Here is a 23,969-nt window from a genome sequence, read left to right as displayed (position 1 = left end):
ATAAATGATCAGTCATACAAAGGAAGCAAATGTGGCGAAGGAACTAGATTGTACAGCTTGGAAAAGGAATTTATCCAGTCATCTAAAATTCCAAGATGATTCTACCTACACGGTTAAGTGTTGCAGTTACTATTATTAGTTTGGGTGCTATACTACAAACCATATGTCAATTATGAACCCCGAATTATAACTATGTATGTATTTTCCTATGCTAATGGATCATGTAGAACCATGTGAAAGTAAATAAAAGTAATTCAGTTACAGTTTCTACAGTTAAACATCTTGTTCGTAAACCGAAGTTCAAAAGTTTGCGAGAACTCGTTTTGACGGGAACCATGGATGTACATATTTCAAGTGGATGCCATCTCCCTAGTGGATGGCACTGTGCATGTCCAGAGCAAGATCGTGGTCGCTGCGCGGTCTGGCCCTATCGCGCGGCCCGGCTCTATGAGAAATGGCACACGGACGCCATCTCTCATCAACTCCAACGGTTCGTGGGTGTGGCTCCGGACGATTTTCAAGGATTTGATCGATAAGAAGGACGAGTACCAGGTGATGTTCAAGGTTTTAGACGATACGGAGGTCGTTTACCGAGCGTCATCGGAGACGGTGGCCGCGTTCATAGTCGATCGCGAGTGGTTCAACGGGAATGTGGGGGTGATGCGTAATAACACCTTCGATGCTGACCATCAGGGAAGTCTAAGCACCGTACCCACCGTATTAATTTGGTGGCTGGTACAAGATCGCGACCATGATGTGGTGTTCTATGATCCTGCCATCTCTCGCTGGAGATGCGTAAGTTTGAACAGCGTCGTTACCTATGTTAATGGATACGCAATAAGGTGCAGTTGCTTGGATGGATACGAAGGCAATCCTTACATGGGTCACGGATGCCAAGGTATCACTGCTATACCATTGATCTCCCCCTATTTTCCATCCGGTGGCTTGACAGTTCTTGTTGTATCTAATATCCATATTTGTGTGAGTATAAAACTCGTGAGTTTGGGCTCTGATGGTAAGTAAATCTCAAGGTAATGATAACCTTTAGAAGGCAAATCAATCCTAGAATCTCCTCCGAGAGAAAAGGGAAGGATTCACGGCGTTTATTTTGGTGGGGGTTAAATTAGAACATGTATATTAAACTATTAATAGAAAAGAATAATCTATAAAGTAAAATTTTATTTCAGCCATTAAGTGCCCTTGTAACACAAGAAGATCACATTAATCAGTTTAGTCACCATGTGGTAAATGTGGTCTGCTATGTCAAACTGGGAAAATGAGGCAATTAAATCACCTTAGTAATTTGGAATTGCAAAAATTATTGTGTGTTCTAGAAAGGGCCAAGAATATCTTTCCTAAGAAATTCCATCTTCCCTACATAACACGCAATCCTGCTCAAAAATCTCTTTCACGTGACAATTATTCCGCCCTGCAACTTTAGTCACTACGGTTTATTGGTAGTCGTTTCGAGGTTCCTTGCATGGAATTTTGGGGTGGACTTTGAACTCGACTACTTGAGGAGGGCGCTCGGCCAGTAAGAATCTGAGGAGGCTGCTAGCTATTAGCCTCAAATAAAAAATAATACTGTACTAGACTCAACTACTACGCTCTGAGAGCATGGTTAAGAGCAAGTACAATAAGGTGAGATAAGCAGGCTATAACGAATAGAATATTATATTTTTGCTTAATTGAAGGAGAGAGAAGAGGAGAGAGAAGAGAATCGGGCTCTTGGTTAGTAGCCAGCTGCAACACGAGACCCAAGACACTTCGTGAGGATATAAGGTGAACCAACTATTAATAAAGTAGTACACACTTAAAGCTTACTATTGTATATTCCGGCTTTAAGCTTGGCTCTAGATGACATTGTTGAAATATACTGCCCACCTCCCTCCATCAATTCGGACTTTTGGATGAGTTGGTCGGTGCATGAATTCAATATGGTATCAGAGCCAAGAGGTCTTGAGTTCAAAACCCTGCCAACGCAGTATTAAATAAAACGATTCTGCGGCCTACATCGATCCCACGTCTAAGGACTAAACTAGTCTAGACGTGAGGGGGAGCGTTGAAATATATTGCCCACCTCCCTCCATCAGTTTGGACTTTTGGATGAGTTCGTCGGTGCATGAATTCAATAGACATGGCAACCTCTTATAGTCGACAGTTGACTATATTATTAACCATGCTCTAATAGTATAGCCAACGATCAGCTATATGAGGTTGTCACATCATCTATAGCCAACGTAATAGCCAACATGTATAGTAGCTAGTTACTAAGTAGTACTACTCCGTTGATAGATGGCCCATCTTACACTCTCACATTGTTTTCTTGGAGCACGTGCTGCAGCTGGCTATTAATGTACAACTCGCTTCTCTTCTCTCTCCTCTTCTCTCTTATCCAACTAAGCAAACATACAATATTTTAATCCATACAACCTGCTGACTGTACCTTATTATACTTGCTCAGATATTAGGGATGACAAAGACATTGTTCCCGTTGTATGTCGGGTCTGAGTTTTATTGTAGACGCTCAAGCTTAAACATTGTGGTCTAAATTATGGCAGAAGATGGTGGCATGGGACAACTGTTCCCAAGGACATTAGGGAAATCTTTACATCACTGACGGTTTCTTGGTTTGACGTTTTGAGGCTATAATTGCACTCCGAGCATAGCAAACAAGCCTATTTGTGTATTTCATTTATGAAATCTCTATGCTTCCCAACTGTATTTTCTTTCCCCTTTCAGATATCAACGAGTTCCAGTCCCTAGATGTTTATCCATGTCACCACGTAACCTGCATAAATATTCCAGGAACATACCGATGCTCAACAAAGAAAAGTATCGACAGCCTCCTAGGTACAGTACTACAAACAAAAGCCACTCACTTTAATTAAAGATATACAAAACAAAGAAAAGTATCGGCAGCCTCCCAGGTACAGTACTATGCAATTTTCATCTTTCCCTATCCTAATACTGAAAGCATCAACATCTGACTACTCAGAAATGAAAGACAAAAGAAAAGAAGAAGAAAAATAATAGAGAATGTTGGGTGCTTAGGAAACTAGATACCATGTGTGTTGGAATATTAGGCAAGTTCATGATTAATTTCAGTAAATAATTCATGACTAGAAGAGATACTAGCATGCAATAATCTAGCAAACTAGAAGAACAGCAAGACATGCATAACAGCAGCAAACACGTAACAATAGCTGTAGAAACAGACATGAACAGAGGATGTTGGACGTACTGATCGTTAGCTATTATGGGTGCGACAGTGTTGATGACGATGTTGGCGACGATCTGCTGCTGACGGCGATGAATACGACGATGAGTAGCACCGCCCGACTTGGACGGAAGACGACCCGTGATGACGAATTTGAGCAGTCGCGCACAGCGCTTCCCAAAAACCTAATTCGTCCTCTCCCGGTGCAGGATCGCAAAGACGAACGGTTCCGGAGACCTGCTCTCCCACGCGCCGATGCACGCCGGCGTTTGGGATGGAGTAGACTACGATGGCGGCGCAAGTTGTGAGATGAGGCAAAACCCTAGGTGTTTTTCCGGCGTGTCTCTGGCCGCAGCCGGTAGCTGTATATATATTAGGACCAGAGACGGTATTGTGTCGCGATCATAATCCCAAACCGACTCGGTTTCTAATTCGTATACTTACCGGACAAGAAATCAAAAACTTGTCTGCCAAGACATAAAAATAAAACGGCAAAAGGAAGCTGCGCTCCTGCAAGGAGACGGACCGGATTTCGGCGGACCATTCACGCGCATGTCGCATGTACGCGCCGCCTCGCCTCGCCTCGCCTCGCCACGCCACGCCACGCCACGGCCCGGCCAGGCGAGGCGAGCGAGCGCGCGCGTGTGGTTTTCCCTTTCTCTTCTCACACACCACTTAGAGTGGTGGAGAGAACCCACTATATAAAGAGGTCCAACTCTTCTTCAACTTTCAAGGTGGGACTAAACTTAGCACCACCACTTGCCATTTTACACATGGGCTTTGAGATTTCAGAAATTGCTATGGGCCTAGCCCATTAATTCTAACAATCCCCCACCAGATCTCAAATACCCATTTAGAGATTTGCCTTCTCTCACCACTTGTTTAATATACCAGTGTTTCAGCAGAGACTGTTAAGTTGAACTTCTGCCTAGAACTTTAAGCTACATCCATTCACAACTTGACAATGGACTATGCCTTGAATTGCTAGTTTTGTGTGAACAGGTTTCACTCAAAGTCATAACCAGTACCTGACCGCCAGTAGGCTACCACGCGGTTTGGAGCTTATACGTCATACTCCCTGGTCTCTTCGTGAGCTTACTAGAGATCACCCAAATCTCATAGACTGCGACGTTTACAGTCAGAACTCATATAGGTGTGTTCTTTCAAGACTGCTCTGTAGGACAGCATCTTTGCTAATTATAGCCAATAGAAACACATTAAGGCATGTTGCCAACCTGCCTTACAGATCTGAGCCTTACAGCTCTGAGAGTTTTGCATCTTCACTTGGAGACGATCATAAGTTATTACTCTCCTCAGTTAACCAATAGCTTGTTCTTCCCAGATTCTAATTCACGGGATCTCCGATCACAAAGGTTGGGTTACTACTATGGTGTAACATCTATGGGTCTCATACCCATCTCCCTCGATGCAATATCTATCACATTTCGTGATAGTCCCTTTGTAAAGGGATCTGCCAGGTTTTTGTCTGTTTGTATATACGTAACAGTTATTACTCCGGAGTTTCTCAACTTCCTGACAGACTTCAAATGTCTTTTCACGTGTCTTGATGACTTTGCATTATCTTTAGAATTGTTCACTTTAGCGATAAACGTTTGGTTATCACAATTCATAAGAATAGCCGGTACAGGTTTTTCAACAACCGGCAAGTCCATCAAGAGCTCACGCATCCATTCTGCCTCAACAGTAGCTGTGTCCAAAGCAGTTAATTCTGCTTCCATAGTTGACCTCGTCAATATGGTTTGCTTGCAAGACCTCCATGACACTTCGCCACCACCATGAGTAAATACATACCCACTTGTTGCGTAAAGTACATCAACATCGGAGATCCAATTTGAATCACTATATCCTTCTAGCACAGCAGGATGCCCTGAATAAGTAATTCCGTAACTCATAGTACCTCTCAGATAGCGCAAGACCCTTTCTAGTGCATGCCAATGATCATCACCGGAGTTGGACATGAACCTACTCAGTTTGCTCACAGCAAAAGAGATATCTGGTCTTGTAGCGCTAGCTAAGTACATGAGTGAACCGACAATTTGAGAGTATCTTAATTGATCTCTCGTTTTTTTCTTGTTCTTTCTGAGTGTCACGCTGGGATCATAAGGTGTTGGAGAAGGCTTGCTATCCATAAAACCGAATCGGTTCAAGACCTTCTCAACATAGTGAGATTGCGTTAATGTAATCCCACTCTCATCCTTAATAAGTTTGATGTTTAGAATTACATCGGCTTCTCCCAGATCTTTCATGTCAAAACTTTTTGATAGAAAAGACTTGACCTCATTAATTGCATTAATGTTTGTACCAAAGATCAGTATGTCGTCCACATACAAACATAATATGACACTATTGCCCCCACCATGGCGATAGTAAACACACCTATCAGCCTCGTTAATGACAAATCCTGCAGAAGTCAGAGTTCTTTCAAACTTCTCATGCCATTGCTTAGGTGCCTGTTTCAGACCATACAAAGATTTTAACAACTTGCACACCTTTCTCTCTTCACCCTTTACCACAAACCCGTCAGGCTGATCCATATAGATCTCCTCTTCCAACTCTCCATTGAGAAAAGCTGTCTTTACATCCATTTGATGAATGATAAGACCATAAGAGGCAGCCAAGGAAAGTAACACTCGAATGGTGGTCATTCTAGCAACGGGTGAATAGGTGTCAAAGTAATCTTCGCCTTCTTTCTGAGTGTAGCCCTTGGCCACTAGCCGCGCCTTGTACTTATCAATAGTACCATCAGGCTTTAGCTTCTTTTTGAACACCCACTTACAGCCCACAGGTTTACAACCATATGGTCTATCAGTTAGTTCCCAAGTTCCATTAGAAAGAATTGAGTCCATCTCATTATGAACAGCTTCTTTCCAATCATCTACATCCGGAGATGCATATGCTTCTGCAATCGTCTTGGGTGTGTCATCCACAAGGTATACAATGAAATCATCACCAAAGGATCTTGCAATCCTTTGTCTCTTGTTCCTTCTAGGAACTTCATTGTTATCCTTCTCAAGGACTTCCTCATGTGATTGTTCGAAATATTCATCAGTTGTACTAGATTCAGGAATTATCTCAGAAGAAAATCTAGCAATGCTATGCATATCTTTCATAGGAAATATGTTCTCAAAAAATGTTGCATCACGAGATTCCATTATAGTATCAACATGCATATCAGGTACTTCAGATTTTACCACTAAAAACCTATAAGCAATGCTCCGTTGAGCATACCCTAGAAAGACACAATCCACTGTCTTTGGTCCAAGTTTGCGTTTCTTAGGAATAGGAATATTGACCTTTGCCAAACATCCCCAAGTGCGCAAATAAGAAAGTGATGGTTTTCTCCCAACCCACTCCTCATAAGGGGTTTTCTCTTTATTATTGTTGGGAACTCTATTCAGGACATGACATGAAGTCAATAGAGCCTCCCCCCACCATGCCTTAGATAAACCAGCAGTGTCTAACATGGCATTCACCAAGTCAGTCAATGTGCGGTTTTTCCTCTCGGCCACTCCATTTGATTGAGGTGAATAGGGAGGCGTCCTCTCATGAATAATACCATGTTCCTCACAAAATTCATCAAAAACTTTTGGAAAATACTCTCCACCACGATCGGACCTAAGACGCTTGCTCTTTCTCTCTAGTTGATTTTCAACTTCAGCTTTATAGATTTTAAAGTAGTCTAATGCTTCATCTTTAGTTTGCAACAAATAAACATAGCAAAATCTAGTCGCATCATCAATCAAAGTCATGAAATATCTCTTTCCACCTTTTGTCAACACACCATTCATCTCACAAAGATCAGAATGTATGAGTTCTAGAGGTGCCAAGTTTCTCTCCTCGGCAGCCTTATGAGGCTTTCGAGGTTGCTTAGATTGCACACAACTATGGCACTTAGAACCTTTGGCAACTGTGAAGTTCGGAATTAAACTCATGCTGGATAGCCGAGACATTAAACCAAAATTAATATGACATAAACGAGAGTGCCAAATACTTGCATCATCATTAACATTAGCACAAATTTGGTTTATTGACTTATTGCAAAAATCTGAAAGAGAAAAGCGGAACAAGCCTCCGCACTCATAGCCTTTTCCTATAAATTGTCCAAATCTTGACACGATTACTTTATTGGACTCTAAAACTACCTTAAATCCATCTCGACATAGAAGGGAGCCGCTAACTAGATTCTTGTTCATAGTAGGGACATGCTGCACGTTCCTTAGTTGCACGATCTTTCCCGAAGTAAACTTCAGATCCACCGTGCCAATGCCACGAACAGAAGCATGTGACCCATTCCCCATTAGGACGGAAGAATCCCTTGCGACCTGATAAGAAGTAAACAGGGAGATGTCAGCACACACATGAACGTTAGCACCCGAATCAATCCACCACGAAGATGATTGAAATACTGAAAGCACAATAGGTAAATTACCATACCCATCAGTATTGCTAGCGGTCACCATGTTGACAGTCTTGGAGCTTGTTTTCCCTCTGCGGTCTGCACGTTCAGGGCATTCCTTGGAAAAGTGTCCAGGCTTCCCACAGGCATAGCACTCTAGCTCAGCCTTGTTGAACTTCTTCTTCTTGAAGGTAGTAGTCTTGGTAGGCTTGTTGAAAACAGGTTTGTTCTTCCCTTTGTTCTTGTTCTGTGGGTACCTCTGCACCATGTTAGCAGTATGCTGAACCTCACCTCCTTTTTCAGTGGTATCTTTAGCCCGAGCTTTTTCTTCAACATCAAGAGATGCAATCAGATTTTCAACTGATATCTGCTGTCTCTTATGCTTCAGAATTGTGGCAAAATTCCTCCATGAAGGAGGCAACTTTGCAATCATGCACCCAGCCACGAATTTGTCGGGTAGAACACATTTAAGGAGTTCAAGTTCCTTCACAATGCACTGTATCTCATGAGCTTGTTCAACCACAGAACGGTTATTCACCATCTTGTAGTCATGAAAACTCTCCATGATGTACAGTTCACTGCCTGCATCTGTTGCACCGAATTTTGCATTCAGTGCATCCCACAGAATTTTTCCGTCGTTTTTGTGCATGTACACATCACACAGACGGTCAGCAAGAACACTCAGAATGCATCCCACAAACATAGTATTGGCTTCCTGGAATTTTCTCCGATCTTCGTCGGTCATTCCCTCTGGAGCACCAACACTAGCGTGGAAAACTTTCAGAGCAGTAAGCCAGAGCGTGGTCTTCACCTGCCACCTCTTAAAGTGCACACCGGTAAACTTATCCGGCCTCAGTGCATCAGCGAATCCAGCCATAGTTAACTCAGGAAATTGCCTATAATTAGGTTTTTGGATTGTTGGAATATTAGGCAAGTTCATGATTAATTCCAGTAAATAATTCATGACTAGAAGAGATACTAGCATGCAATAATCTAGCAAACTAGAAGAACAGCAAGACATGCATAACAGCAGCAAACACGTAACAATAGCTGTAGAAACAGACATGAACAGAGGATGTTGGACGTACTGATCGTTAGCTATTATGGGTGCGACAGTGTTGATGACAATGTTGGCGACGATCTGCTGCTGACGGCGATGAATACGACGATGAGTAGCACCGCCCGACTTGGACGGAAGACGACCCGTGATGACGAATTTGAGCAGTCGCGCACAGCGCTTCCCAAAAACCTAATTCGTCCTCTCCCGGTGCAGGATCGCAAAGCCGAACGGTTCCGGAGACCTGCTCTCCCACGCGCCGATGCACGCCGGCGTTTGGGATGGAGTAGACTACGATGGCGGCGCAAGTTGTGAGATGAGGCAAAACCCTAGGTGTTTTTCCGGCGTGTCTCTGGCCGCAGCCGGTAGCTGTATATATATTAGGACCAGAGGCGGTATTGTGTCGTGACCACAATCCCAAACCGACTCGGTTTCTAATTCGTATACTTACCGGACAAGAAATCAAAAACTTGTCTGCCAAGACATAAAAATAAAATGTCAAAAGGAAGCTGCGCTCCTGCAAGGAGACGGACCGGATTTCGGCGGACCATTCACGCGCATGTCGCATGTACGCGCCGCCTCGCCTCGCCTCGCCACGGCCCGGCCCGGCCCGGCCAGGCCAGGCGAGGCGAGCGAGCGCGCGCGTGTGGTTTTCCCTTTCTCTTCTCACACACCACTTAGAGTGGTGGAGAGAACCCACTATATAAAGAGGTCCAACTCTTCTTCAACTTCCAAGGTGGGACTAAACTTAGCACCACCACTTGCCATTTTACACATGGGCTTTGAGATTTCAGAAATTGCTATGGGCCTAGCCCATTAATTCTAACAATGTGACCATTGAACTGGAACAAAATACTTCATATATGATTTCTATGGTAAATAGTTAAACACAACAAGAAAACCATTATCATGCATGGCATGGTGAGTCATTTCAAAATTTTAGTTTTTTGTTCAATATGTCAATGGATATATCAATCCTCGGTTTCATATTTTACAGGTTTAAGAGAAAAGTATACTTTTCATCTCTCAACTCTTGATGAAGTCTACATTTGGTCCCTCAACTACGAAACCGGACAACTAGCACCCCCAACTCCTGAAACCGGACAAGCTAAGTCCCTCTCCCGATTACAAGCGGTTTCACGATTATGTGGCATGGTTTTGACTGGGTCTGTGTCCACGTGGCAATCCCTAGCGGATCTTGTTCTTCCTTCCTGTTCTAACTCGGCTAGGCATTTTGTCGAGCAGTTGGCGTGCGTGTTGCAGCAGGAGGAGGACATGGGCGTGGAAGCCTCCGGCGAGGTGGCTCTGGTCCTTGGCGACCTCCGTAAGGCTGCTACGGCTCGCGTCCCCCAACGCACTGCCCACGCCGCGGACGTTGACACCGAGATCGTGCTCTGGCGACACGAACACGTTTGTACCGTGCCGGGCTCACCAGCGCGAGGATGACGGCAGTAAAGTCTGCATGTCGCTGGCGCAGGAGCTCATGGCGGTGACCGGCGACGCGCTCAAGACCACGTGCGCATCTGACAGCATACACTCGCCCGCTCCAAGTGCTCTTTCCCTCAGCTCTCGCGCTTGCGCTCGCTCCACCCGACAGCCATGGCGAGCTGATTGCAACACCGAGCGTAGTGGCAGCGGCGGCAGAGCTCGAGCGTAGTGGCAGCCGTGGTGTCCTCCGGGTTGCTCAAGCAGCTCGGCCACTTGCCGGTCACATCGACGCTGCACTCATACAGTCATACTTGTAGTCTTGTACAGCAAGGACGAGAAGCTCAGACTACTCCGCGCGGTCTCTGCGTCGGGAACCCAGCCAGCAAGTCATGGCCCTACTCGGCTACTACGTCGCCGGACCCGACCGCGTCGGCGCATCCTTGTCTACGAGCTCCTCGAACAAGGTAGCCTCAACGCCCGCCCGCTCCCATGGCCGCTGTCGGCCACCACTCGAGCTGCCGCACCACTGTCGTCTGCCCTGCCCTGTTACCAAAATTGCTCGTCGAGACCCACTCGCGCCTTGGCCAGGCTTGCCGTGCCGAGACATATTTGGCCCTGCTGATCGTCGCCACCGCATCCGTGCGTTGCCCAAGCTTGCCGTGGTGAACAGTCCTCGGCACAATTGGCCGTGCCGATGCGTGTACAAGAAGCCGGGGGTGCCGGAGGGGATCCTGATGGGTGTTATCCTGGACAGCAGCATGGCCCATGCGAGCGGCACGCACAACACCATGAGCGCTGCATGTTTTCTTCTCTTTGTACCTCTAAAACCTTGGCCACGTTTCACTTTGTACTGGTCAAAACCACGTTGATTCAGCGTGGATACCGCTCTATGGACAAAACACTACCGGAATCGCACCCTATGCCGACGGCCAGCCCTGACTAGCCGTCGGGACAGGTCTATGCCGACGGCCCCCGTCGGCATAGGGACATCGGCAACATATCCGTCGGCGTAGCCAGGATGACCGTCGGCATAGCCCCTATCCCGACGGTGGCCGTACATCTATGCCGACGGCCCTGGCCATCGGCAACGTCATCGCCTAACGGCGGCCGCCGTCAAGTGTTGACCAATGGCTTCTCGCCACGTGGCGAGAAACCGTTGCTCTTGGGGCAGGTCTATGCCGACGGCCTAGCCGTCGGCTTAGTTTGAAACTATGCCATGTGTCAGAAACTGGGCATTCTTGGGGCAGGTCTATGCCGACGGCCTAGCCATCGGCTAGGCGTCGGCATAGACATGCCATGTGTGAGAAACTGGGCGCTCCTGGGGCAGGTCTATGCCGACGGCCTAGCCGTCGGCATAGTTTAAAACTATGCCGACAGCTAGGCCATCGGCATAGACCTACCACGTGTCAGAAACTGGGCGCTCCTGGGGCAGGTCTGCCGACGGCTAGGCCGTCTAGCCGTCGGCATAGACCTGCCACGTGTCGGCCACTGGGAGCTCACGCCAGGCCTATGCCGACGGCCAGGCCGTCGGCATAGTTTCTGTCCAGATTTTTTTTCCTTTTTTCTGTTTCTTTTCAGCTCAATTCATTTGAATATACACAGCATATATAAGAAGCAGCATCACGTAACAATAAGGAGCAGCATCACACAACAAATTCATCATCACACATCATAAGAAGCATCACAAAGCATAAACATATAAGTATCATCACCACCAAGCATATAAGAATCTCACAAACAACAATAAGATAAGAAACATCACAAGCATATAAGTATCCTAGCATCAGAACCGCCACAATGTGACCCAAAGGCTTAAGCGCCAGGACGTCGAGCACCGCGGAGGTCGTCACCGCCAAGACCGCCGAAGCCCAGGTCGTCACTCCTAGCGGCAGCGGTACCGCCAAGACCGCCTCCACCTCCGCCTCCGCCTCCATGGATCGGAGTGGTCGGGCTCCGTGACTTGGGAGTGCTGCGAAGACCACCGCCAACGGTTGATCCAGCGGTTCCCTGGATGTTGAAAAGACATATTAATGGGATATATGACTGTGTTGAAAGGCATGATATGCTTTGAGTGAATAGATTGGGGATGAACTAACCGGCGAGGGGCCAGCGTCCTGTGCCACAAACTCCTCAAAGGTCAGCAACGTTGGTTGTGCTGGAGGACCCTCTGCTGATGGCCATTGAGGACACCTGCCGGCCGCCATTTCCTGAAAAGCGTGCTGCATCTGGCGATCCCTCTGCTGATGGTATGCATGAAGGCGGTCGTGCCACGCCATGGTCTCCTAGCGTGTGTACTCCATGTAGGCCTACAGTATGACATGATGAAACTCATAAAACTACTAAATGCGGAAAATAAAGTGAGCAATGAAGATAAAAGGGAAAATACTTATAGTTTGCTGCTCCTGAAAGAGGAACGGTGACGGTGCACTGCTCATGGGCGTGCTCGTGCGCTGGCTCAGGGTCGGGTCGATCCGCCGGAGCTGTGTGTAGGAGATAGTAGGAGTGATCACAGCATCGAGAACCGCCTCCCGACCGTGCTCCTTCGGCCCCATGCCCACCACCACCCTTTCGTCCAGATCCGCCGCAATGGGGTCAGGTGTGTCAGGATGTAACTGCAGATACCCATCGAAGTAGGCCTTCTTCCTATGCGCGGTCTTCTTGCCGTAGTACTTGGGCTCGCCAGGCTTGGGGTCCTTCCGCGTATGGGCGATCTCCCACGCCTGCATGTGTGAGAGCGGCCGCTTCAGTTTCTCCTCCTGCACCACCAAACAGAGGTTAGTCATACATAAGAAAGTGATGGTAAATAGAAGAAGAATGTTTAACGGGGTTAGTCATACATTAACTGCCTTGTGGAGATAGTGGTTTCGGTTTCCCTAAGCATGTACTCCCTCCTTCCCTCGGTTAGCCTTGTTTTTGACTCTCATAGCCGCCCAGGCTCCAGCCTCATCACACCAAAGATCCACCAATGCCGCTCAGGACTCGTCTTTTCCATAACACCAATTTGGTAACACCTACATAATGAAAGCATAATGGCATGTCAACACGAAATGGTGAAATGTACCACAAGGTAATGAAAGCATAATGAAAAATCTTTTATACTTACCTTCAAGAACTCGTCCCTCTCCAAGGTAATGCCCATCCTCCGCGCGTCTTCCTTGGTCATCTTCACACCAAGTTAGTCGTGATGGTATGTCGAGATGGCCACATAGCGCACCTCGTACTGCATCTAGCGGGCCTTCTTCTTGCATTGGCGCAGCACGATCTGGTCCGCTCTGGCCCTGTGCTCCGGAAGAACTCGATAGAATTTCATGCATGAAACAAGAATGGAAGAAGCCATGAGTTAAATCATTCATGAAACTAGAATGGACTTGTGCTTCTGAAGAGAACTCACCCAGAAAGTGGTGATCACGGCCTTGGCATGGGTCCCATGGTCCGCGTGGAGGGCCGCTTCCCAGTGCTCCCAGCTCGTGGCCAAGACCCGATGGTCCGGGTGCCTGACTGGATCCGGACAGTACAACCTCGGCCAGTGTAACTTCAGCAAGACGGTGATGAGGCCGTTGGGAATACGGACCCCTTTAGAATATATCCAGTTGCTGCAAAAGAATGAACTATTAGCATGTGACAAGCAAAATAAATAACAACCGGAATGAGCATGTGACAAGCAAAATAATGAAATTATTATAAAGTGGCACTTAGTCTTTCCCCGTGGGCTCAATGAGCCACTTTTGCTCCTCAGTAGCAGGAACCTGCTTTGGTAGCTTTGCGTTACCATGCAGCCACCCCTTGTTGTCAACCCCCTCCCCGCCACCACCATCATCCCTGCCACCACCCTCCTCCTCGCCTGCCTCCTCCTCCCCAACCTCCTCCTCGTCCTCCTCCTCCACCTCCTCCTCGGCCCCATCCCGAACCTCCTCCTCCTTGCCTGCCTCATCCTCCTCCTCCTCCTCGCCAGAGGAGGGTACCTCACTAGAGGAGGGCCTCGAAGACAACACCCCTAAGTCGGTGAGGGTGCGCTCTTTCTGGCCGCGACCCCCTGTAGTGGCTCTCCCCCCACCACCTCGCCCTCTAGGGGCTCTCCCCCCGCCCCCTCCTCCTCTAGGGGCACCTCTCCCTCGACCTCCCTGTGAGGAGTCATCATCAAGTAGCCGGGGGGAGGATTACGTGCTCGACCACTCCGACTAGGCAGGCCGATGACCTTGCGTAGGAAACCCACGCCGTCGGCCTTCCCCTTGCCCATGTTCCACGAACCTGCATTGAAAAGAAAATAAGCAATTAGTAAATTAATGAAATGAAGGAAAAGGCATGATAATAAACACATTAATAAAAATGCATAAAAAGGCATATTCCTAAACTATAGAAAAAAAGACTTGAAACGTACATCTGCTAGAAACCATATGAATCATCACTGTTGTAACCTCTTTCTCGGTCCGTCTCATCATCACTATCAATCATATCATCTTCGTTGTCTGATGGAGGTGGAGGCTCTTCCTCGTCGTCAGCGTCTTCGTTTAACTTTTCTAGCATAAGTATGTCATTTTCATTGACAATGGTCTCACCATCATTCCGTGCATCGTCGTCGTTTGGATCCACATCATCATCACCCAATGGTCTAGCGTCATCGTTTCTAACCACATCATCATCATCAGGTTGCTCTTGATAGAACACTCCCTCGTATGTCATGGGGTTAATGTTGTAGTAACCGTCTTCATTCGGGTTCGGTAGCTTACCATGTGGCAACACCTTGAACACAACTTCCCAACCCTTTAGGTACTCTTTCTGGCATGGGTAAGGCAGATAATATACTTGTGTAGCTTGGGTAGCCGCGATGAAGAGATCGGCTCCGGCATAGACGATTGAGTACGTTCTCCATTCTACCCCGTTCCGAGACAAAATTGCGGCAGCACCTCCCCGCTGTTCTCCAGATACACGTCTCGGCAAATAGCCGAGAGAATGTGCTCCGGAGAACAATGGGGAGGCGCCGCCGAAATCCTGTCTCGGAACAGGGTAGAACATGGAGAACATACCCAATCTACACATCCTCGGGCTGTCCGTGGAAAATGCTGGACAATCCGAAAGAGCTGCGGTGATAAATATGCAATTGAATGCATATTTATCGATGCAACCATTTCGGACGGGAGACGCCTAGGTTACGCCAGTTGACTTGAGAATGAAATCTAGTCACATGCAAAAGGAGGTGATGGATTTGTAGCTCACCCTCTGTTGTAGAGGAAGTAGTCGAACAGCAGAGGGATGCTCAGGTACCAATGCGTCGGACAACGACCACTCCGGTGAAATGTGACACCACAAAGCCTGCAAAATCCACCGAAAGAACAACTTAGATCATCACATCTCAGTCAAGTGTCAAACTTTTGTCTTCTATTCTTTTAGCAAGATCATCATGACTATCTTTTTTTTAGCAAGATCATCACATCTTAGTAAGTTTCAAAATTTTGTCTTCAATTATTTTATCAAGATCATTATGAGTATAAAAAAATAGCAAGATCATCACATCTCAGTCAAGTGTCAAAATTTTGTCCAACATCCATCCATCCATTCATATATCATTAACTTGACCAACATCCATTTATCAACATGACCTAACATTAAATTTATGACAAACAAAGTTTCTAAAAAAATTCACCGACATTCCATCCATCCACCATCTATGATTCTAACAAGATCCATGCATCCATCTAACAAAAAATAATCCATACATCCATTCACCTAAAAACAGTAGCAAGAAGAACAAAAGACATACAATTTTTTTATTTATCTAACTATCTATCCATCCATTCATCTAGCAACACAATAGCGGCAGGGGAGCAAGGCAGTAGCGGCAGAGGAGCAAGGCAGCAGCGGGGGGAGCGGCAGGGTGGCGGGGGAGCTCACCGAGGGGGCAGTAGGGGAGCGGCGGGGGACGTGGTGGCGGAAGTGGTGTCTGAGGGGCCGGCGACGGGCGGTGGAGCGTGAGCGGCCGAGGCCTCCCTGGTGCTCACCAGCAGCAGAGGAGGGCCGGGAGGGCGCCGGAGCCACGGCCGCGGCCAGCTCACCAGCAGCAGCAGGAGGTGGACGGGGCGGCGGGTGGAGGGGGCGGCCGGGGCTTGGGTGGAGGGGGGCGGACGGCGGCAGCGATGGAGGGCGGCGGCGGGTGGAGGCGGCGGATGGGGCGGCGGGTGGAGGGGGGCGGGTGGAGGGGGGCGGCCGGGGCGGCGAGTGGAGGGGGGCTGGGGCGGACGGCGGCGGCGGGTGGAGGGGGTTGGACGGCGGCGCGGCGGGTCGGGATCCGGTGGCGGCGGCGGCGCGGGTGGGGGTCGGGGTCGGGCGGCGGCGCGGCATGGGTCGGAGTAGGAGGAGTGGTTGAGGAGGGGCAGTTGAACGAGTGGCCACGGCGTGGCCCGAGTGGATAAGGGTGGATCTATGCCGACGGCCATGCCGTCGGCATAGGAGTGGTCCCACCTGACAGCGAGAGGGCCATCGAGTGGATAAGGGTGGCTCTATGCCGACGGCCAGGCCGTCGGCATAGATAGGAGGCCTATGCCGACGGCTATGCCGTAGGCATAGATGGCAACTACTTTTTTTTGAAAAAATAGTCCCACCTCGCCGAGGAAAAAGCAATTTGACCTGTTTAAATAGTTCACTAATCCATACGTTATAAGCTCCGGTATTCATTAGACTTATATGAAGAAAACGGACAATTACTATGAAACTTTCAGTGCCCAGGCAGCCGGCCCGGTGCCCGGGCACTAAAGGTTTCACAGTGATAGTACGTTTTCAATGATGAATACCGGAGTTTTTAATCAATTCAATTATTACATTTTTAGATTCTTAGTTTACCATCTGTATGGGACCCGGTACCCGGTGCGACGCCCGTGACACCGGGACCCTGGGGGGTTAGGCGGTACGGGGGCTGTAGGGGGTAGCAATGCCACTGGAGCTTCGCACAGGGACCTCATACATGCCGTACAGTGTGCTGGCATGTCCGAAGAGGCGGCACACGTCTCCGGGGTGTGCCCCCTCTCACGGACGGCGCCGGTGGCGGCACCTGGAGGGGGGAAACGGACGCGTCGGGTCTACACGGAGGGGATCTTACTGTGGCTTTTGCCCGGATGTTGCTCCAAAGTGTTCCTATGGGCTGACCTAACACGACCGGGTGGAGAGTTCCACTGGTGAAAGCCCGTCCGTGCAAAGTCAAAGGGCTAGATCACGTGGTCAAACGCTACAGGGTTAGGCGGGACGGGGGCCCTGGGGGGGTAGCAATGCCACTGGAGCATTGCACCGGGACCTCATACATGCGGGGTGTTGTGGTGGCATGTCCGAAGAGGCGGCACGCGTCTCCGGGGTGTGCCCCCCTCACGGACGGCGCCGCCGCCGGCACCTAGAGGGGGGAAACGGACGCGTCAGGTCTACACGAAGGGGATCTTGCTGTGGGCCTGGCCCGGATGTTGCTCCAAAGTGTTCCTATGGGCTGACCTAACACAACTGGGTGGAGAGGTCCACTGGTCAAAGCCCGTCCGTGCAAAGTCAAAGGGCTAGATCCCGTGGTCAAACGCTACAGGGTTAGGCGGGACGGGGGCCCTTAGGGGGTAGCAATGCCACCGGAGCGTCGCACCGGGACCTCATACATGCGGGGTGTTGTGGTGGCATGTCCAAAGAGGGGCGAAACGACCAAGTCGGGCCGACACGGAGGGAATCTTGGGGTGGGTTGGGCCGGGACGGTGTTGGGGGTGTAGCTATGGGCTGGGCTATGACAACCAGGTGAAAAGGTCCACCGGTCAAACCCCGTCCGGCGAAAGTCAAAGGGCTAGACCCGGCGGTCGTCTGTGTCAGGGTTAGACAGGACGGGGTACCTGTGGGCGGGGGGGTAGCAATGCCGTCCGTGAGGGGGGCCACACGCTGGAGACGCGTGCCGCCTCTTCGGACATGCCACCACACCACCCCGCATGTATGAGGGCCCGGTGCGACGCTTCGGTGGCATTGCTACCCCCAGGGCCCCCGTCCCGCCTAACCCTGTAGCGTTAGACCACGAGATCTAGCCATTTGACTTTACACAGACAGGCTTTGACCAGTGGAACTCTCCCCCAGGTTGTGTTAGGTCAGCCCATAGGAACACTTTGGAGCAACATCCGGGCCAAACCCACAGCAAGATCCCCTCCGTGTAAACCCGACGCGTCTGTTTCACCCCTCCAGGTGCCGGCGGCGGCGCCGTCCGTGAGGGGGGCCACAGCCCGGAGACGCGTGCCGCCTCTTCGGACATGCCACCACACCACCCCACATGTATGAGGGCCCGGTGCGACGCTCCGGTGGCATTGCTACCCCCAGGGCCCCCGTCCCGCCTAACCCTGTAGCGTTAGACCACGAGATCTAGCCCTTTGACTTTACACGGATGGGCTCCAGTGGAACTCTCCCCCCGGTTGTGTTAGGTCAGCCCATAGGAACACTTTGGAGCAACATCCGGGCCAAACCCACAGCAAGATCCCCTCCGTGTAGACCCGACGCGTCCGTTTCACCCCTCCAGGTGCCGGCGGCGGCGCCGTCCGTGAGGGGGGCCACACCCCGGAGACGCGTGCTGCCTCTTCGGACATGCCACCACACCACCCCGCATGTATGAGGGCCCGGTGCGACGCTCCGGTGGCATTGCTACCCCCGGGGCCCCCGTCCCACCTAACCCTGTAGCGTTAGACCACGAGATCTAGCCCTTTGACTTTACACGGACGGGCTTTGACCAGTGGATCTCTCCCCCCGGTTGTGTTAGGTCAGCCCATAGGAACACTTTGGAGCAACATCCGGGCCATACCCATAGCAAGATCCCCTCCGTGGAGACCCTACGCGTCTGTTTCACCCTTCCAGGTGCCGGCGGCGGCGCCGTCCGTGAGGGGGGCCACACCCCGGAGACGCGTGCCGCCTCTTCGGACATGCCACGACACCACCCTGCATGTATGAGGGCCCGGTGCGACGCTCCGGTGGCATTGCTACCCCTAGGGGCCCCGTCCCGCCTAACCATGTAGCGTTAGACCACGAGATCTAGCCCTTTGACTTTACACGGACGGGCTTTTACCAGTGGAACTCTCCACCCGGTTGTGTTAGGTCAGCCCATAGGAACACTTTGGAGAACCATCCGGGCCAGACCCACAGCAAGATCCCCTCCGTGTAGACCCGACGCGTCCGTTTCCCCCCTCCAGGTGTCGGCGGCGCCACCGTCCGTGAGGGGGGGCACACCCCGGAGATGCGCGCCGCCTCTTTGGACATGGCACCACACCACCCCGCATGTATGAGGGCCCGGTGCGACGCTCCGGTGGTATTGCTATCCCCCCAGGGCCCCCGTCCCGCCTCTTCAGACATGGCACCACACCGCCCCGCATGTTTGAGGGCCCGGTTAGACGGGACGATGTACCTGGGGGGTAGCAATGCCGCTAGGTGTTGCTTTGGGCCCTCCTACGGTTGTGGAAGCGTGGTGGCTGGCGCAGGCACCCGGCACGCAGCTCCGGGGTGTGCCCCCCCTCACCGGCGTCGCTGTGGGGCACGGCAGCAGCAACGTCCGTGAGGGGGGCAATCGATATACCATCGGGGTATGTTTTTTTTGTTAGATAAGACACATTTATGTTGTGAAAAAAAGGAAAAAGTAAATAATATAAATAAAAAATAAAAAAATAATAAAAAAAATAGAGGTATGCCGACGGCAAGGCCGTCGGCATACTTGCGCACACGGCCACAGATCGATGACGTGGCAAAGGGCGGGGATCGATGATGTGGCAACATCCATGGGCCAGGCATATGCCGACGGCCAGGCCGTCGGCACAGAGTTGCCACCCCACGGACCGGCGAGCGACGCGGATCGATGATGTGGCGGGCGACGCGGATCGATGACGTGGGGGCTATGCCGACGGCCGCCGTTAGCCCGTCGGCGTAGACTGACGCCGTCAAAAGGCCGTTTCCGCCCGGGTAGCCGGGCCCACGTTCTATGCCGACGGGCTCCTCTATGTCGACGGCCGCCATAGGCATATTTCTCGCAATGCCGACGGCTGAGCTTTGCTGACGGGGGCCGTCGGCATAGATGGATATACGCCGACGGCTTTTCTATGCCGATGGCTTAGGCTGGGCCGTCGGGATAGGCCAATCTATGCCGACGGGGGCCGTTGGCATAGGTTCGGCCGTCGGCATCGCCAGTTATTCTGGTAGTGAAACTTGTCCGGTTTAAAGAGTTGGGGGTGCAAGTTATCCGGTTTTATAGTGGAGTGACCAAATCTAGACTTGGCTAGAAGTTGAGGGACGAAAAGTATACTTTTCTCCAGGTTTAACTACAAGACAACCTTTGGCTGAATAGGTTTAAACTTTCAGTTCAGATATTTGAAATGCATGTGGCATATACTCTATAGTTGATCCTTTATTTTCGTTCTCCGCAGGAGTGATTACCGTAATTGTGATTAGTGCTGGTTTTGGGTTGCTCTCTTCACTTCTGGGTGTTGCCAAGATTAGCAATAAAATTAAGCAACAAAGAGTCAAGAAGTTGAGACAAAAATTATTCAAGAAAAACCATGGGTTGCTTCTAACACAACTAACCACTTCAAACAAAGATATGGCCAAACGGATGAGAATTTTCAGCTTGGAAGAGCTGGAGCAAGCAACCAAGAAGGGTAAAATTGTCGCCCAAAGGGAAATCAACCAGTTCATCAATGAGGTTGTCATATTTTCACAGACAGATCATAGGAATGTGGTGAATCTCTTTGGTTGTTGCCTTGAGACAGAAGTTCCTCTACTTGTTTATGAGTTCATATCAAATGTAACTCTCTCTTTTCATCTTCAAGCCAAAGTGAGAACCCTTTGTCATGGAAAGATAGGTTGAGGATTGCACTGGAAACAGCAAGGGCCATTGCATATCTACACTCTGCTGCTTCCATATAGTATACCATAGAGATATCAATTGTGCAAATATACTACTTACTGAATACCTTAACATCAGAAGTATCACATTTCGGAGCTTCAAGGTCAATTGCAATTGACGAGACAGGAATACTTACAGCTGTCCAAGGAACCTATAGTTACCTTGATCGTGAATACTACTACGCTAGTCGGCTCACGGAGAAAAACGATGTTTACAGCTTAGGTGGTCATCCTAACAGAGCTACTGACAAGGCTGACCCCAGTTTTTTCTTCTTATTTGTCACAAGGAACAAACCTAGCACATTTTGTGTCAGTTATAAGAGACAACCGATTGTTAGATATTCTAGATACACAAATTGTTGAGGAAGGAGGAGCTGAAGATGCTAAGGTGGTGGGTAGAATCGCGGAAGCATGCTTAAGTTTGGAAGGTGGAGAAAGGCCTACATTGAGGCAAGTTGACACAACACTTGAAGATGTGCAGAACTAGAGGTTCCACCTCAGTTCTCAAATCACAAGAGTGACCCAGAATGCTGTAAAACGTACATGGGAAGCAAAGCTAGTGAAGGAACTATGTACAACTTGGAGAAAGAGTTCATCCAATCATCTGAAATTCCAAGATGATTGTTTTACTTACATTACATGTTGAAGTGAAGAGTTGCAGTTACTATTATTAGTTTGGATGGCATAACTATAACCATGTCTATAGTCCCTATACTACTGATCGGTCATGTAGAACTATGTGAACATAAACAAAGTGGTTAAGTATATTTTTACAATTAAAACATCTAGTTCTTGTCTTCCTGGCAGTGAATTGCAAAAGCTTGCAAGAATACAAGTTGACTCTTCTAGAATATATGTCAGTGCCGTCTGCCGAGTAAAAGTATACTTTTGGTGCTCGATGGGTTATACAACACCACTAGCTACAAAGTGGAAAATTGACGGGCACCGCTATCTTCAGTTTGTTTTAAGTTAGTGCCTTATCTTCAGATGGGCTAGTGAGTAGTTAAAAAGGTTTAAAAAAGAGAACACTATATTAGCTGGACAGGGCAGGCACGCCCACCTTTGGGCTGCACGCGATTTATTTAGATCGAATCATTTGCCCATTAATTATCTGCATGGCGTTACCGGCTACCTACATGGTGCACTTCACGGCTCGCTGAAGCGCACCGGAGCTGGTGGCGCCGGCGCGGCCGACGCCCCACGGCGGGGCCAAGACGCTCTCCGACATCGACGACTTCTCCGAGTGCCGGTACTACGCCTCCGCCATCGACTTCTTTAGCCGCGACCCGACGGCCACGGCGGACAACGTCCACCCAGCCAGATCAATCGTGGCGGCCCTGGCAGAGGCGTTGGTTTACTACTACCCGATCGCCGGCTGCCTCCGGGAGATCCCCGGCGGCAAGCTCGTGGTTGACTGCACCGGCGAAGGGGTGGTGTTCGTGGAGGCCGACGCCGACGTGTCGCTCGAGGAGCTCGGCGGGCAGCCCCCCTATCCGTGCGCCGAGGAGTTCGTCTGGGATGACGTGGTCGAGCGCGGCAGTGGCGCCGTCGTTGTAGTTGGCCGACCGCTCTTCTACATGCAGGTATGTAGTGTTTTTTGTTTTTTGACCTCGCATGGTACCAGGTAGTATATGTAGTACTTGTTGGTATACTTCCCGCAAAAAAAAAAGTACTTGTTGGTATATATTCAAGGAAAATCGCCAATTTATCTGCATATATACAGGTGACGAGACTAAAAGACGGTGCATTTGTGCTGGGTTTCCAAGTGTGCCACGTCATCGGCGACGCCGCCGGCGTGACCCAGTTCATCAGGGCGATAGCCGAGTTGGCACGCGGCGAAGCGCATCCGTCCGTATCGCCGGTGTGGGAGAGGGGGATCTTCAAGGCGCGCGACCCACCCCGCGTCCGGCATGACGTCTACCCAGCGTATGATCCAACGTCGCCAAGTAGAACCGTCCTCGGTGACCACGACGACGTTGACGACCCGATGCTGTCGACGCCGACGGAAGAACTGGTTGGGCAATACCTGCGCTTTGGCCGGAAGGAGGTCGTCGCTCTGCGCAGGCATCTGGATACGGCGCAGCCATGCACGACGTTCGAGCTCTTAACCGCTTTCCTGTGGAAATGCCGCACGGCGGCGCTGGGCTACCGTCCCTGGCAACGCGTCCGGCTGGTGTTGCGTGTGGACGTGCGTGGCAACAGCACATTAGTAGAAAAAGGGCCATTTGTCCCGGTTCGTAAGGTCTATCTGTTCCGGTTGTGGAACCGGGACTAAAGAGTCGCTACTAAAGCCCTAGGCTTTTAGTCCCGGTTCTTACACGAAGCGGGACAGATGGACCTCCACGTGGCCGCTGCGGCGAGCCCAGGCAGGAGGCCCTTTGGTCCCGGTTGGTGACATCAACCGGGACCAAAAAGCATCCACACGTCAGCAGCTGGCAGGAGCTGAGGTTTTTGTTTTTTCTGAAAGAGGGTGGTTTAGGGGTTTTGGGGTTAATTTAGGTTGTTAGCTAGCTAATAAAGAGAAGTGTCGTCTCTTATCTCCGTGCTTGGTTTACCAACGCTACTGCTATGCCTAAACATGGCTTAGATTGAAGTGAAGGCAACATGTGGTGCATGTTGAAAGTAATACTAATCCTAACTTGATCAAGTTTGGATTGTACTACTTTTGACATGCACCACATGCATGTTGCCTTCACTTCAATTCAATCCATGTTCATTTCACCCACTGATATATAATAACTCTTCATGCTCGCATCATGCATCCTCATAATAACAAGTCCTACTAATCATCATCATACAACTTCTACTCGTTATTAATAACAAGTCATACGATCATCATCCTCATAGTCATCGAACCAACCCTAGTTAATTGTTCTTAGCACATGATCATCAGTGACCTAAATACCCTCTTTAAGGTAAAATAGCATAAAACAATATAGACCCTGACTCTCCATTATGGAGAATGGAGA

The 23,969-nt window shown here is 49.7% G+C and overlaps 1 protein-coding gene and 1 pseudogene across 1 annotated transcript; both read left to right on the top strand.

The window, feature by feature from the left end:
• The first annotated feature begins 339 nt into the window (after positions 1-339).
• Positions 340-21,992, top strand: LOC109759001 (putative wall-associated receptor kinase-like 11; annotated as a pseudogene).
• A 72-nt stretch (positions 21,993-22,064) lies between these two features.
• Positions 22,065-23,542, top strand: LOC109759000 (spermidine hydroxycinnamoyltransferase 1-like). Its single transcript, XM_040401132.3, has 2 exons — positions 22,065-22,583; positions 22,724-23,542. The coding sequence occupies exons 1-2, from the start codon at positions 22,578-22,580 to the stop codon at positions 23,273-23,275; spliced, it is 558 nt and encodes a 185-aa protein (XP_040257066.1). The 5' UTR covers positions 22,065-22,577; the 3' UTR covers positions 23,276-23,542.
• Positions 23,543-23,969: the final 427 nt, after the last annotated feature.

The sequence above is a fragment of the Aegilops tauschii genome, chromosome 2, assembly GCF_002575655.3.
Source record: "Aegilops tauschii subsp. strangulata cultivar AL8/78 chromosome 2, Aet v6.0, whole genome shotgun sequence".
In the NCBI taxonomy this organism is placed as follows: domain Eukaryota; kingdom Viridiplantae; phylum Streptophyta; class Magnoliopsida; order Poales; family Poaceae; genus Aegilops; species Aegilops tauschii.
This window is presented reverse-complemented; position numbering and strand designations above follow the sequence as displayed.